This window comes from Hypomesus nipponensis, chromosome 12 (genome assembly GCF_054491055.1).
Source record: "Hypomesus nipponensis isolate SF chromosome 12, ASM5449105v1, whole genome shotgun sequence".
NCBI classification, from domain to species: Eukaryota; Metazoa; Chordata; class Actinopteri; order Osmeriformes; family Osmeridae; genus Hypomesus; species Hypomesus nipponensis.
In genome coordinates, this window is record NC_140372.1 from 12,291,346 (window position 1) to 12,306,576 (window position 15,231).

Genomic DNA, 15,231 nt, shown 5'->3' on the forward strand with positions numbered 1-15,231 from the left:
ACTTTGGTCATGTTTACAACACACACACACTCACGCACATACAGACACACCTCTCTAACCACCTGTTATTTTGTTAACGGTGAAGTTTTCCGACGGCACAAAGAGTGCCATGCTGACCCGTGCTGCGCCAAATAGTGAGGACAGTGTTGCTCAACCAGCTGTGGCTGTATGACCCGCCAACGGCTCTGAGGAGCACATGACTGATTGTTTACGGCTCTTCCAGAAGTCCCCTAGTTGTGTAACGTGCAGACACCCAACGTGAGCTGGCTTTGCTGGCGGGAGTGAGGGGTTGCGGGAGGGAGTTTGGGGGTCAGGAGGGGCGTAGGATGTGTATGTACTGCCACAAAGACTACCACTTTTCTATGGTTTGTTTCATAGGGTACCCGGTGGCATTATCTCATAATGTACCGTATAAATTCACAGCGCAGTTTTAAGCATTTAAATGTGCACAGGCTCGTGGCTCTCCTTCTGCATGGAACGGCGAACGCCTCGGAATGCAACAAGCAGCGACCTGGTGCCTGCTGCTGAGGGAGGGTCGCAACACGTGTAAACACATCTGAGCTACATGGTTGTTGTGGGTTGGGAGAAAAGGCATGTTGTTATTGGCAGGAGCAACAAAACACCGTCTGAGAGCCTAACCGTGTCACAAGGGGGGGTGGTCAGGTCTCCCGTCGATTTGATTTGTCGCCCTCCACAGAAAAGGAGACCGGGAGGTGTTGCTAAGTCTGGCATGTGCCATGTTTGGAGGGAAAGGGGGGGGGGGGGGCTATTTTCTCCGAAATGAGACTCACAAACAAGCGGAGGGTGGGATCATGCCACAAACGGTGTGCGGGATCAGGTGTCCTGTCCCGCCTCGCAGTATAAAAGCCACCACAGACGCCTGGCCAGGGCAGATCCAAAATAAACTCAGCTGAGAGAGACACAGCACCGTAGCTTCCAAGGAACAAACAAGAAGCACAAAAGGGACAGACCCAGATCCTGAACCCAAAGACCAAAGGACCTCAGAGGATTTTAAGGAACAAATCCCCGAGCCATCGACCCCACACCCAGACCATGGATATCCAGACCAGCCAAGTGGTGAGACCTCCCAGCCCCATGGAGAGCCTGGAGAGGCAGCTGAGCTGCCCCATCTGCCTGGACATGTTCACCAAGCCCGTGGTCATCCTGCCCTGCCAGCACAACCTCTGTCGCGGCTGCGCCAGCGACCTCTACGACTCCCGCAACCCCTACCACTACTCCGGGGGCATCTTCCGCTGCCCCACCTGCCGCTTCGAGGTGGTGCTGGACCGCCACGGCGTCTACGGCCTGCAGAGGAACCTGCTGGTGGAGAACATCATCGACCTCTACAAGGCCCAGCAGGAGAAGGGCGGCGAGAGCGTGGGCGGAGGCTCCCTGGAACCTCCGATGAAGGACAAGGACACCAAGGAGGCCAAGTGCAAGGAGCACGAGGACGAGAGGATCAACATCTACTGCGTGACCTGCCAGATCGCCACCTGCTCCATGTGCAAGGTGTTCGGCCAGCACAAGGACTGCGAGGTCACCACGCTGGAGAGCGTGTACCAGACCCAGAAGGCCGAGCTGCGCAACGCCGTGGACATGCTCGCGGCGGGCAACAGCTGCGTCCAGGCGGTCATGGCCCAGCTGGACGACATGGGCAAGAGCATCCAGGAGAACGGGGAGCTGCAGAAGAGACACCTGAGCGAGAGCTTCGACCTGCTCTACGCCATCCTGGAAGAGCGCAAGGGCCAGCTGGTGGAGAAGATCAGCCAGGAGGAAGAGGAGAAGGTCCAGGTGATCAGGTCTCTGGTGGAACAGCACAAGGTGCATCTTGAGGCTAGCAACCAGCTGAAGGAGAGGGCTTCGAAGAGTTTGGAGCTGGGAGGCGCGGCGGAGTTCCTGGTGAGCGCCAAGGAGCTGATGTCCCAGGCCAAGGAGGTAGCCAGGGGAGCCCAGGTACAGAGGCCAGAGCCAGGCTATGAAAGCATGGACCACCTCGTCTTAAACACAGAGGACGTGGAGGTCCTTCTAGCCCAGATGGACTTTGGAGTCAACGATGACGATGTAGAGACAGAAGAAGATGAATAGGAAGAGGAATAATGACTTTCCCTTTCAAGACAAAGACTTTTAGTAGAAGTAGGGGAAAGTTGAAGTAAAGACTCTGATAAACTAGCAAGGAAGAAATGAAAAGATGTCTGCGGATTTCACAGAAAATGTATAATGGTGCCATTTTGAAAATACGTTTTTTTACACATACAAAATGCAACCTTTTGCATTTAATTTCCTTTTCTTTTTTATACTTTTGTATTTAATGCCTATTTAACTGTACTGTACTATTTTGATATCGGTTGAGCTTGATATCACAAGACACATATTTATGTTTACACTTGAATTTTTAAATACAAGTTTAAACTACACCTACACAAAAAAAGTTTATTTATTGAGTTTGGAATGTCTTCATTGTTTTGTCATACTTGAATTGCTGCAAAATGCACTGAATCATATCTGACACTGCTGTTACATTGTTATGTGATTGTGAGTTTCAATAAAGTGTAAAAGAAAACAATTTTGAATCAGTCCTTCCTCACTCATAACTTTTAAAGTCTAAGCGGATTTCTCTCGCTTCGATTGATCCTATATTTACATGGGTCATGAAACTACACTATAGCCTTACTTAGTCTTCTTGCTGGTGATATAGTGGCTATTTTTGCTGGTCAAAAGGGGAGAGGTGGTGAAGGGCACTGGAATAGCTCAGTCAAAGAGAAGGACGAGGGAGAGTTCATGTTGCTATCCCTGACCCAGCAGCTCCACTTGACCATTCCAGCTGCTGTCTGGCATGCCTGAGAGAGCTGCAGGCCAGGGGTCAAACACTGAGACCATCATCGGACTATGGCATGAATGCAAGAATAATGTGGCTTCAGCAATTGACCAGCACAGCCCAACCAACGCCTTGACCAGAGTTACAGTATGTGAGTGCGCTTGGATATTTGAGGAATCCATCACAGATGGATGACATGTGATGTTACTGATAATATATTCAGTGTTTCAGTACACGTCTGTGCCATTATCTGACAGTACATCCAAGAACCAAATGCTTCCATTTCCACATAAATGAATTGAAGTTAGGATCCATTCACTGACGTGTGCTGCCAATCTGTTATGGACATGATCTGGTTTCCCTCTGGCAGCAGCTGACTGCACTCCCCAGTCACATGGTCTGTGTTGAAGGAGCTGATAAACCCAAACAGGCTCTCAACCAGCTTAGAAATGACTGAGATACAAAGACACACACTCCCTATCTCCGCACACACACACACACACACGCACGCACACACACGCCCCTGCACACACACACACGCACACAAACGCACACACACAGAGACAGTAGCTAATGTATGATACCAGACAGACAGACCCCAGACACACAAACTAAAACAGTAAATAATCAAACGTATTGTATCATGACTAAAGAGTCCTCTAAAGTTGTACATGCTGTCGTGTGCATTGGACTTAGCAAGCATTCCCCCTATAGACGCCATCATTGTAAAATAGTGTTCAATAGTAGCAACACATTGAAAAAGTCATTAGAAATGAAGACAGTGCTCTTGGAAGCTATTTGACAGGTACAGAGATAGGCTAGCCTGGAGTTTGACCTCGTACGTCTCACCACCAGCTGTTCACCACCAGCCAGACAGCAATGCTTATAGCTGCTCTTCTCAAGTGTTCGTGTCAGACTATCTGTGTACGACCCCGCGAGTCTCACGTTACGATGCTGCAGAGGGTGTACAGTAGCAGAGGGGGCGGGGGCCAACACACTGCCTTGATAACCGTCCGTCTGAATGCACACAATACTTAAAAGTGGAGTGGCACATGGTTTTGGTAGCTTAGAGCCCCTATTTTGCAAGCTGGGCTCCCATGCGCCTCAAGTGCTGAAGCGGGTTCATTTCCAAACGCCTGCCTGTCAGGTGAATTTGTCACAGCTACCGACAATAGCTCCTCAGCCTTTTTCTCCTGTCGGCCAACAAACTGTCTCTACAGCTCACCTTCGCCTCTCCTTTCTAATTCGGGCCCCCACGACCTTGCTACTCCTGCCCAAAAAGAGAATGAGGCTTTACTGGGCTGGGAGCATGTGCATGCAGCGACCCGCTCTTTGTCGGGGGTGTAGAGTGTTGAGAGGCCATGTGGTGTATTACTTTGACTAAATAAGATTCGGACTTCCCCTGGAGCTCACTCAACTTTGCTGCCTCCCAGCCTCTATTTTTAGAGCTGTGAATCAGCTTGCCCTTAGCTATGCCTTGTCATCGTGAAGGGCACCCTCCTCGGCAAGTTTCTCCCCCTCCATAAACCAGGAATGGGGCCAAAGCTGAAGTTAGATGGAAGGGACTAACATCAGGGAAACTAAATGCTTCTGCATGGGCCTTCCTAAGCTGACCCAATTTAGTAGTATCGGATCAGGTTACTGATGTAAGCGAAGAATACCTTTACAGTAACCCACCTAATGAGTAATCAACATGCCACCCTAGTGCTACGTAGTAACTTGCTACCTTGCTCCGCTGTTGGCCTCTTCAATAAGGCCAAGGGTCCACACTGACTCTAATGACTACTTAAAACACTTTACATTTACGCAATTGTATCTTGTATATTTGTATTTTTTATAATATTTGTATTTTTTAGTATTTTTATAAGTGGTAACTTATTTTATTTTATGACAACTTGTATTTTATTGTACATTTTATTTCATTCTAATTCCACTTAGTACTGCTAGTTTATGTACCCTATGTACCCTTAGTATAGATAGTCCACAAATTTAAATTTTAGGTTCCTTGTAAATTCCTTGTCAGTTCAAACCTTCATGGCAAATAAATCCCATTCTGATTCTGATTCTATCACCTTCTTCAGGGTTTCAGTTGGCGTAGGCTACCCGTTCTTTTCTTTGACAGCCAAGAACGTTGTGCATTTCCAAGTACACTCATCTGATTATTTTATCAACTGTGACGCTTTTACTTTCTTTGTGACATTAGTCTTGTAACCAGACAGATTAGGGGGGTTTAGGTTAAATTTCCCATGTAACAATAGATATGGTATTTAGAGATGGTCAAATGGAATCGCCCAAGCATCTAACCAAGAATGACAGTATGACATCAGTTTCGATTTGCCAAGAATGATAATACAGGGGTGCATTAAGCCAGACCAACCCAGAGGAAACACTGGTCTGCATCAGCTTGTTTTAAACGGATTCAAGTCTGAGATTAATTATTAAAAGTATTAATCAAAATGTGTAGGAATAAGCCTGAGCCATGCTGGCTATCCACAAGGCTCTACAGAGAGCTTGGGGGAAAACTAGTGTTGACACTAGAGTCTTATCCTGGGTCTGGCTCTACCACATGGAAACTCAGCAAGAATTTGGTGATCAGAATGATGGAGACCTTGTTAAATCAGTCCTATGACATCTTTGCGGAACACAAATAGATTCAGACTGGATTGTTGGAAATTATTGGCTCGAACAAACCAGAAAATAATGTTTCCACTATGGAGGTCAACGTGAAGTGAAGGCAATAGACAACAGCAACAGTTGCTGTTTTCAGCATATTACTGTAAATCATAGCTCAGATTTACAAGGTTGGGTACCAAACTCGATTTTGGCTGAGTTTACATTAACCTCTGACAAGAATTAGTTGTTAAAATAGCCACGCTTGACCCTTGGTCGCAGCATCATGTTTTCGCTCTAGGTCGGCTACACTTGAAGACAACTTTCTAGTACATCGGGATTGATGTTGGATGGTGTGTGTCTTATTTAGCTCACTATACTAGGTTACAAATTGGCTGTTTTCCCTCTGACAGATACAGTGTCATCTCTGTGTTCCTAAGGGCAGCCTTGTGTGCCCACCTCTCAGACCGATAGAGGCCTCTTTCATCTGTTGATTTACCTTGGGTTACGCTGATAAAAATAGCATTAGCCTATAGCTTGTTTTTAACGCCTCAGGCTTGTAGCCGAGGCTGGAGTACAGATTGGAACAACAAAATATATGTTAAGGCTACTGTCAACGGGAAAGATCAGTGAAAAATAAAGTTTAAAATAGAAACGTTACCCATTTCTGGTTTTAAAAACGTGTCAGTAATAGTCATAATCTTCTGAATGGAAATGTGTTCAAAAATAACAAAATGTCTAATTAAACAAATCATTTCCTTTCCCAAGTATGAAGTCATTGTGTATGATATGGTCTATACCTTGTGATGTCGCATGTTAAAGTGTGTGACTGACTGTACTGAGGGCCGGTTAAACCTACTTGGAGGAGGGGATAAGGGATGTTCATTCTTCTCTCCTGGAGGCATGTGATTAACTTAACCATACTTGAGTTCATTCGAGCATTTGGTGCTGCATCTGAACAGTTTACCGGTGTCCGCAAAACGGGTAAAGCTAAGCTATTATTATAAATCAATTTTGTGTATTATTTTGAACTGGTTTCTGAGTTATAATTTGTCAAGAAACAGGCTACCTGTTCACCTTTTTAACAGTAACTCTTAGGCATTTTGTTGAGTTGATGCATGACAACAACATTCTGAGACAATGGCTCACCCATGATCTCTGTACAAAGTAATGTTGTGCCTAACAGGGTACCTGTTGAATAGATTTGTTTAATGCAATGGATTTTTAGTATTGCTGTCTTGTATGCTTAAAATATCTTATTTTGGATATTGTTGACTGATTAGATAACTCAAATAACTAGTGTCAGAATCGCGCATTTCATTCTGAAAGAGTGACTTGATCTTGTTTTTATGTTTTTGACAATGTAGTGAATGTAGGTGAACAATAGTTTTGTAATGTTGCAGGATTCCAAATCATGTGATTAAAGCAATACATGCAGCTGCTTTGTTGTTTAATTGTAGGGCAACAATAGACCGTAACTTTTGATCTTTAATTTCATTTCAATTCCTAAGAAAATAATTTAAATTCAATCAACATAACTCAATAGATTTTCACAGTCCTAGCATCCAGTATACTGTGATCGCCTTGAACACTAAGATCATTCGTCAGCAATCTGACAGGCTGTGTTGATTTCACAGGAACCATCCTCGTTGCTTAAAGAGGGGTGCTTCTGTTGCAGCCACCATGGACTGCAAACTGGATCTTTCCAGACTTACAGATGAGGAGGCTAAGCATGTGTGGGAAGTCATTCAGAGGGACTTCAACCTGAGGAAGAACGAGGAGGAGAGACTGGGGTGGGTCAGCTGCCTGATAACCTTCCGATTCATGAAATGACAGGATCCGAACGTTTAGTCACAGAAGGATCTTCTTGAATAATTGGATTGTGAATCGTCTTTCAGTGATTCCATACAAACAATGATGTTAACTGTTTAAACAGAGCTAACATTAGCCAGTTTGATAAGTGTATATTTATATTTTTATAGTTTGCACGTCCATATTCCAATTGTTCTGACTTTATATGCAATGCAATGTGCACATAACTGAGAACTGTGCCCAGTTGAACCCAGTTTCAACAGCTATGCATTTGCTGTGTTTTGCCCCTGCAGAGAGTGTGTGTGTACTGATGATGTGTTCTGTGTGTGTGTGTGTGTATAAGTGTGCGTTCTGAGCTCTGCACTCAGGAATGTAAGTGTGAAAGCCTGCTGTTGTGAGTCAGCTCATCACGGTGATCATGGAAGAGTCACAAGGCCGCTTCCAGCACCCAGACAACACAAGATGTTGTGAGCTCTATTCTCTCACAGGCACAAAGACTCCTCTGTTTGAGTGCTGTCTCATCCCCATCGTCCTCTCAATGTCTCCGGGAGAACACCTCCACGATAGGTTCCCTTCCCTCTGTCAGAGTACAGTGAGATTCAGCATGCATTTACATTTAGTCATTTAGCAGACGCTTTTATCCAGAGCGACTTACAGTAAGTACAGGGACATTCCCCCGAGGCAAGTAGGGTGAAGTGCCTTGTCCAAGGATACAACGTCATTGGCAATGCCGGGAGCGAACCAGCAACCTTCGGATTACTAGCCCAACTCCCTAAGCGCTCAGCCACCTGACTCCCATACAAATGTTTCTTTCAAGGTTTCCTAATGTTCATGAGCTTGCACATACAAGTTTTGTTTTCGTGGAATGCACCGTACTGTTCACATACCTGGTGATAAAATGTTCATCTCTATAACTCTATAATTTTCTCAATAGTATATCTGAGATCCGCCTAGTTTGCTGTATCCAGGACCCGATAAACCAAAAATGAACACAATGAAACGACACGTGACACCAAGAATGGTCCAACCCGAGCTTTCTTTTCAGAGTCCCCTGAATTCTCTCCTCTTCTCCCCCCCCTGTGTTGGCAGCGAGCTGAAGACGAAGATCGAGAAGGAGGACACCAAGCTGGAGCTGCTGGGGTCGGAGACCCCTCTGGCGGTCTCTCACTGCATTCGCTGCCTGCAGCCCTTCAAGTTCCTGGTGAACAGCAAGCGGGAGTGTCTGGACTGCAAGCTCTCCATCTGCAAGGCCTGCAGCCGCTACAACAAGAAGGAGATGGGATGGGTGTGCGACCCCTGTCGGATGACCAGGTGACACCCCCCCCCCCCTCCCAAAGGACAGGGTCACACGACCGAAGGCTTCGAGCTTTTTTTCTGAGGGAATGTCACGAATGGTTACGCAAAGCAGCCCATTTTAAGTGTATGCATTGTTTATAACATGACCGTACGGCATAACAGTACGGCTAGGGCTCCGTGCTAAAAGCTGGTACCTTCTCTAATGCAGGGTCCTGAAAATCGGCAGTGCCGGGTGGTACCATGACAACGTACGCAACCGCTTCAAGAGATTCGGCAGTGCCAAAGTGATGAAGTCCCTCTACAAGCGTCTGAACGGAGAGGGTCCGTTTGATAGCAACGCTCTGAGACTTGATATGATAGTTGCTTTTTTACTTGGTCTGTAACAGTCCGTGTCAACGTTTCAGATCAGAAGTTTAAATCATATGTGTGCTTGCACGATTATATATTCAGTCTTTTTTTCTGAATGGGAGAAACAGTCCCATTTTCACAACACTCTTAGGCCTACTCCAAAATCCTGGAAGTTGTCTATCATCAGATTGTTAGGAGTCCCCACATGTTCTGCATATTGCTTGCTATGTGTACGTGTTTATGTGTGTTAGTGTGGACTGAATTGTGATTACCCAAGAGGATAGCCATACAAAGTTGCGTGTGTGTGTGTGGACCTAAGGCATGCCTAAACAATGATGCCATATGCTGGAGTCACATTTAGAACTGCCTGTGTCTGTAACAAAATGCAGCTGGTTCACTCTATGATTTGTAGTCAGCTATGCTTGCCTGAAGACTTGGACAAAACATTCAAAACTGTGTTTGGTTACATGATGGAACACCATAGCGGCTCAGCTCACAATAGCATCATGGGGTTTGGGGGTCAACGGGCCAATTTTGTAAGGATGTACAATGTCAGATTGTATTCCACGGTTGAGAAAATTCGAGTTTAGTGCTTTGTTTTGTTATTAGAAGTCTGGAGAGTGAACCTTCAGAAGACTAGATCGTGTCAATGACATATTTCAGTGCATGGTTGTTTGCTTGTCCTCATGAAGAACATTGTTGTTTTCATAGGAACTCGTGAAGATGATACGCAGAGCATGCCAGATGTTCGCCGTGAGTAGAATAAACCACACATTCATCTCTTAAGCAAAACACAATGTTTATATTTAGATTCATGGACAGCATATTCATGTTCTGCCCCAAAAAGTCACAGTCATAGTATTGTAATGGTGTTTCTTGGGGCTGCAATTCTGAACATGTAGCTTTAGTTGAATATGTAATATGAGAGGGTGGAACGTTCCGGACACTTGATGAAGCAGTGGAATTTTGCCTTTTAGACACATACAATGGCCACGAGGAAGAGCATGCGGAGGCCGAAGCGCAGCGCTACAAGATGGTAGGAACGACTGAAGGAAAACAGATCCTTTTGGTTCTCTGTGACATGTCATGCTAACACGGAGGCAGAGCAATCCAACGAGTCATCAACAAGCTTTGCAGCAGGCTCCTCAAACAAACAATGATGTCTTCTTTCCCCCCAAACATGGATCCTTCCCTAGCTTGTTCATGAAGTAGCATTGCCTTGAGCTTGCATTGTGAGGGCACTGGAACAAAGAATGTCTCAGTCTCTCTCTCTCTCTCTCTCTCTCTCTCTCTCTCTCTCTCTCTCTCTCTCTCTCTGTCTCTCTCTCTCTCTCTCTCTCTCTCTCTCTCTCTCTGTCTCTCTCTCTCTCTCTCTCTGTCTCTCTCTCTCTCTCTCTCTCTCTCTGTCTCTCTGTCTCTCTGTCTCTCTGTCTCTCTCTCTCTCTCTCCTTATTCTTTTGCAGATGCGCAAGAACAAGCGGCTGCTCTCTGTCCACCCCCTGGATTTCGACGTGGAGGAGTATGTACCCTACTCCCACTCCCGACGACAGTCCTTCCAGGTGACACAATATCCTCCACTCAGTCACACCCCAATGTTTAGTTAACGAGTAGGACGACCTGACCTGTGTTAAGGGACTCAAGTGGCCTGATAGGTCCTGAGAGGAAATATGTGTTAGAAGGGTTTATATTGCGGTGATAATGAGGTTCGATCGGCGGTCCAGCTCATCCAGGAAGAGCGAGGCGAGTACAGGAACGATGTGGAGTACCACAACGACATGCACCACCACCGCATGAACCGCAGGAAGAGTCTGGACAAGTACATGCGGCATGGTGAGGAACTGACCTCACACACAAACATGACCACACACACAAACACATACACTCTGAGGCCTATACTGAATCATAGCACCACACACACACACCTGCGTACCTACACTTTGCTTCCACACTTTAACAGAGTACACACTGTTCACGGTTCCTAATGTGACAACGTGAAGTGGGTGAAGCCACCCTTTTAGAATCTGAAACTCCGACAGGACCGCCACTGGCCTTGATTACATTTCTTTCCCCTAAACTGACCTTTGTCAAAATGACCGTAGCCGAAGCATTGCTCTGCAGATGAAGGTCCATTTGCAGACCCCAGGATGGTGCGCGCCCGCTCCCTGTCCAAGATCGGCTCGTCCATGGCTCGCCAGCAGTACGTGGACACGTCAGAGGAGGAGGAGCTCCAACGCTACCCCGTGTACCAGCCCCCGCCCCGCCGCCGTCCCAGCAGAGCCTCCTCCCAGGAGAACCTGGGGGGGCCACCGCCGGTGTGTGTGTTTGTGTGTGTCTGTGGGTGGGTGGTTCTGTGTTTGTGGGTGTCTGTGGGTGGGTGGTTCTGTGTTTGTGTGTGTCTGTGGGTGGGTGGGTGGGTGGGTGGGGGGTTCTGTGTTTGTGTGTGGGAAGGGTTGGGTGTGTGTGTGTGTTTGTGTGGGGAAGGGTTGGGTGTGTGTGTGTGTTTGTGTGGGGAAGGGTTGGGTGTGTGTCTGTGTTTGTGTGGGGGAAGGGTCGGGTGGGGTGTGTGTGCGCTTGTGTGTGCGGGGGTGTTTTTGTGTTTGTGTGGGGTTCGGGTGGGTGGGGTGTGTTTGTGTGGGAGCAGGCTATGCCTCAGAACTAATGCAGTGAAACAGTGTTATGAACAAAGGCAATTTGTTTGCCCTCTCAAGTGCCTTCAATTTCAGAGTGATGTCATGAATTAGGTGATTAAGAGATAATCACACAGATAGATGTTATCTGTGTTTGCAACAAAGACGTGTGCTCGTTCGGACTAGTTCTAGGTCATGGCCACATTGCCAACGAAAGCTTTCTGACAGCATTAACGTTGTTATCTTTGATCATGTAGATAAATGAGTTGAACAAGCGCATGTCCGCCATCGAGAGCCTCCTTAACCGACTAGAGGAGAAGATGACCGTGCCCCCCGACGAGGTAAGAAACTGGTTCTGGACTCTAAAATGGAATTAATCCACTAGGAGGTAACCAACAAAAATACGGTTTATCCTTGACATGAGCCTCGCGCAGACAACTGTAGCTTATCGCTAGTATTGTTTCGTTAACCTTTGTCGATGCTTATTTTGACTATTTCTTTAAGGGTCAAGTCCGTGAAACAGCTCATGTGGCTTGGAGAGGAAACTGCATTTTCCCCACAGGCTTGCCAATTGCCCTTAACAGACACTCGGGGGCAATGACCTCCCTCCTGCCCCCTCCCCCCCCCCCCACCCCCCCTGTGCTCTGTGTCTCCTGCCAGACGACACCTCAGACCACCGCTCAGCTGGAGGAGGAGAAACTGCGGCGGAAGCTGAGCGAATTGGCGGGCAACGTCAGCGACAAGGGGCTCTCCTCCGACGAGGAGACGGGGAGGAAATTCTCCCTGGCCAGAGGGACCCCTGCGAGGGGCGGCCCCTCGGCGGCCCGTCCACAGGACCCCGTCCTGAGCTCCTCCAGCGACGAGATGCCCACCGAGGCTCAGAAGGTGGGCCCTTCAGACGGTCTCCCCTCGCCAACGGAGAAGTCGGTGGGCTGACCGCTTGGCGGGGGGAAGACTGTTGTTTGCTCGGAGGCCCTGGTCCACGTTTCGGGTCGTCATTGACTGCTCTAAAGTCATGGTTGCTAGGGCAGGGGTTGCTAGGGCAGGGGTGTCCACTCTTTCTGTGGAGCTCCTCACCTGGTGGTTGTAGCTCCAACCTCAGGTCAAACTAACAGGATTCAGCTAAATCAACCGTAGGTATTGGAGGAGTTGTGCTATATTTGGGTTGGAAAAATAGATGACAGATGGTAGATCTCCAGGAACCGTTTTAGGCAGTCGTGATGTTGGCCGTAATGTCCTCTGTTCATGTTTGTGGTCTTGTTGGTAGTTTGTGCCGTTGTTGGTGTCTACAGGAATGACAAAAATAAGACTTCTATGAAGATGTAAATGAGTTACATTTGGATGAACTCTTATCTACAAGAAGGCCCAAAAGTGAATGTTTTTTGAAACGGTTGAATTGCAGCGAAAGCTCAACCGCTCGATTTCAATGTGGAATGTATTTCAGTACACACAAAGCACAAGGATCCTTTTAGCTTAGCTTTGAGTTTAGTCTTACATTTAATTGTTTAGACTTTGCAGAGATTAGTGCTGACTGTATGACTGCATGCCTTCCTGGCTAAATCTCCCTTTAAAAAGAAATCAGTCTGCTTCTAATGTGAGAAGTTAGTCGTTAGCGTAGTTGCTAATTCCTGTCCCTTTACATGGCTTTCAGAGATCCACCGCGGCGGCCCTCTGTGACATCACCACAGAGGTTCTAAGAACCATTAATGCCACTGAAAGTGCAATGACTGAATACGGCCCATCAAAGCCTATTGACAGATCCCTTTTAATTGGGACTGATGTAAAGCAAGCAGATGAGGCTTACAGGGAACTTGAGGAAAATGTAAGCTTAAAACTCGCACCCCCCCCCCCCCTCCCCCCTAAGCTATCATGTCCAAATAGCTGTTTGTTTAAGTGTAGGTCTGTGGAGCTATGCCCGTGCACTTTCCTTCTAAAAGCATGCGAGTTACTGTTGTCTTAAAGGGACATTCCACTCAAAATTTCAAGCACTGGGAAATTGAATTCCTTGACACACTGAGAGTGCCACTCACATTTGAATATCTTTGTTTCTCTAGTGTCTCTTTAATGCAGACATGACCTGCTTCGTTTCCCAGCTTTCTCGTCTGAAAGTCTATGACTTTGGTGCTGAGCTGAGTTTGTGCATTGTCCAATGGTCGCTTTCTTCCCCAGGTGTACATGACTGCAGGGAAGTCGTTTGACCTGGAGAAGAAGCTGAGGCAACTGGAACACAGTGCTACCAACCGCTTCGGGGGGGCCACGGACTCAGAGCTGTCTGAGCTGGAGGACGCGCTGGCTATCACGGCTGCCAGAGTTCAGAGCACAGAGAGCGAGGTGTGTTAGCTCTGCCACCTAGATTCTGTACCCGGTTCTGTAAACAGACATTACTTACTGATGAAGCCGCTCAAGTAACAGTGGGAGACTTGGTTCTGTACGAACTCTTTTACATCATCCTTCTCTTGTGTCTTTTCGTTCCGAACTCTGACCTATCACTTTTCGATGCTTGTTTTAGGTGTCTGACATTGAGAATAAGATTGCTGCCCTCAGTGCCACAGGAGGGGATAAGGCCAAGAAAAAGGTGAAGGCCATTCACATAATCCTCTATTTTTGTTTCCGTTTGAAAAGCATTCCTTTTGAGATTCACGCGTGTATTCGTGTCGTGCACTGTGTGGCGTTTCCTGAACACCTCTCACCTGCTCCTGCAGGTCACAGGCAGTCAGCAGAGGAAAAGATACACCCAGGACTTTCCCACAAGTAAGGCTTAGGAAAAAGCACAATCTTCATGCCCGGTTCTACAGTAAATAATACTGCATGCTATCCTGCGCATGCTACTGCACGTCACCTCCTTACTGCATCGTCATTCATTAGCTTTTCATCTGTGGAACAGTAAGATTATGTTTGGCTCTCATCCCCTACATGAAACGTAACATTTTGATTATGAAACTGGTTGCAAAAAACCTTCCTTTGATCTTTTCTTCCACAGAAACCAGCAATGGCTCAGGGTCTCTCCGGAAATAAACTTGTAAAGGACTGTGTCGGCATCTGTCCCTTGACACTATGTGGTTCAACTAAGCAAATAAGCTCCCATCCCTTAACTTTGATTCTTCACATATTTGCCAACTTTGATAGATGATCATACAAGTAATTACTCCCCTGGGTAACTGCCCTGAATAACACACCTCTTCCAAAGCTTGTGTGTACATGTGTGTGTGTGTATATCTATGTGTTAGGTATGTTTTGTTACTACTGAGATCTGATCTGATTGAGCTCCTCTCTCTGCTTCAGAATAGCTTATTGTGCTCAAGGCCCTAGGATCAAAGTGCAAGAAAAAATAAAGATACAATTTTGTGTATTGGTAAAGATTGTTGTATTTATCAGCTAGTTGCTTGGCAAATGTATCTTGTATGTCTGGAATTATACTGTTAATCCCAAATCACCTGTAAAGATAATGCACTGTTGGTTGCGCCAACAGTGATTGTGTATATCACAATTCAAATGGCTCTTGTTGAAGGATAATGTTTATCTCCATCTATATATATTGATCTACATAGATATAAATTATGTTTATGCTCATTTGAAAGTCTATACTATAGCAAATTATATTGCAAAAAGTTGCAAGGAATTTATGTCCTGCTTAGGCTATCATATTTGTGCTTGTATCCCATAAATTATAGAACATTACGTTTTTTATGTGTTTTTATTTGAAACCCTGTTATTTCAACTATA

The 15,231-nt window shown here is 46.3% G+C and overlaps 2 protein-coding genes across 3 annotated transcripts; both read left to right on the forward strand.

Moving 5' to 3' along the window:
• Positions 1 to 881: 881 nt before the first annotated feature.
• trim63a (tripartite motif containing 63a) lies at positions 882 to 2,563 on the forward strand. The gene has a single exon (XM_084668323.1). The coding sequence runs from the start codon at positions 1,054 to 1,056 to the stop codon at positions 2,083 to 2,085; it is 1,032 nt and encodes a 343-aa protein (XP_084524449.1). The 5' UTR covers positions 882 to 1,053; the 3' UTR covers positions 2,086 to 2,563.
• Positions 2,564 to 6,360: 3,797 nt separating this feature from the next.
• On the forward strand, positions 6,361 to 15,200 carry mlpha (melanophilin a). Of its 2 annotated transcripts, XM_084668691.1 has the most exons (16): positions 6,361 to 6,409; positions 7,063 to 7,218; positions 8,327 to 8,548; positions 8,742 to 8,854; positions 9,593 to 9,634; positions 9,859 to 9,917; positions 10,345 to 10,440; positions 10,603 to 10,711; positions 11,000 to 11,193; positions 11,766 to 11,849; positions 12,169 to 12,393; positions 13,160 to 13,330; positions 13,678 to 13,839; positions 14,018 to 14,083; positions 14,211 to 14,259; positions 14,489 to 15,200. In XM_084668691.1, the coding sequence occupies exons 2-16, from the start codon at positions 7,109 to 7,111 to the stop codon at positions 14,521 to 14,523; spliced, it is 1,737 nt and encodes a 578-aa protein (XP_084524817.1). In that variant the 5' UTR covers positions 6,361 to 6,409; positions 7,063 to 7,108; the 3' UTR covers positions 14,524 to 15,200. The 2 variants fall into 2 exon arrangements, with proteins under 2 accessions (XP_084524817.1, XP_084524818.1); XM_084668692.1 differs by lacking the exon at positions 13,160 to 13,330.
• Positions 15,201 to 15,231: the final 31 nt, after the last annotated feature.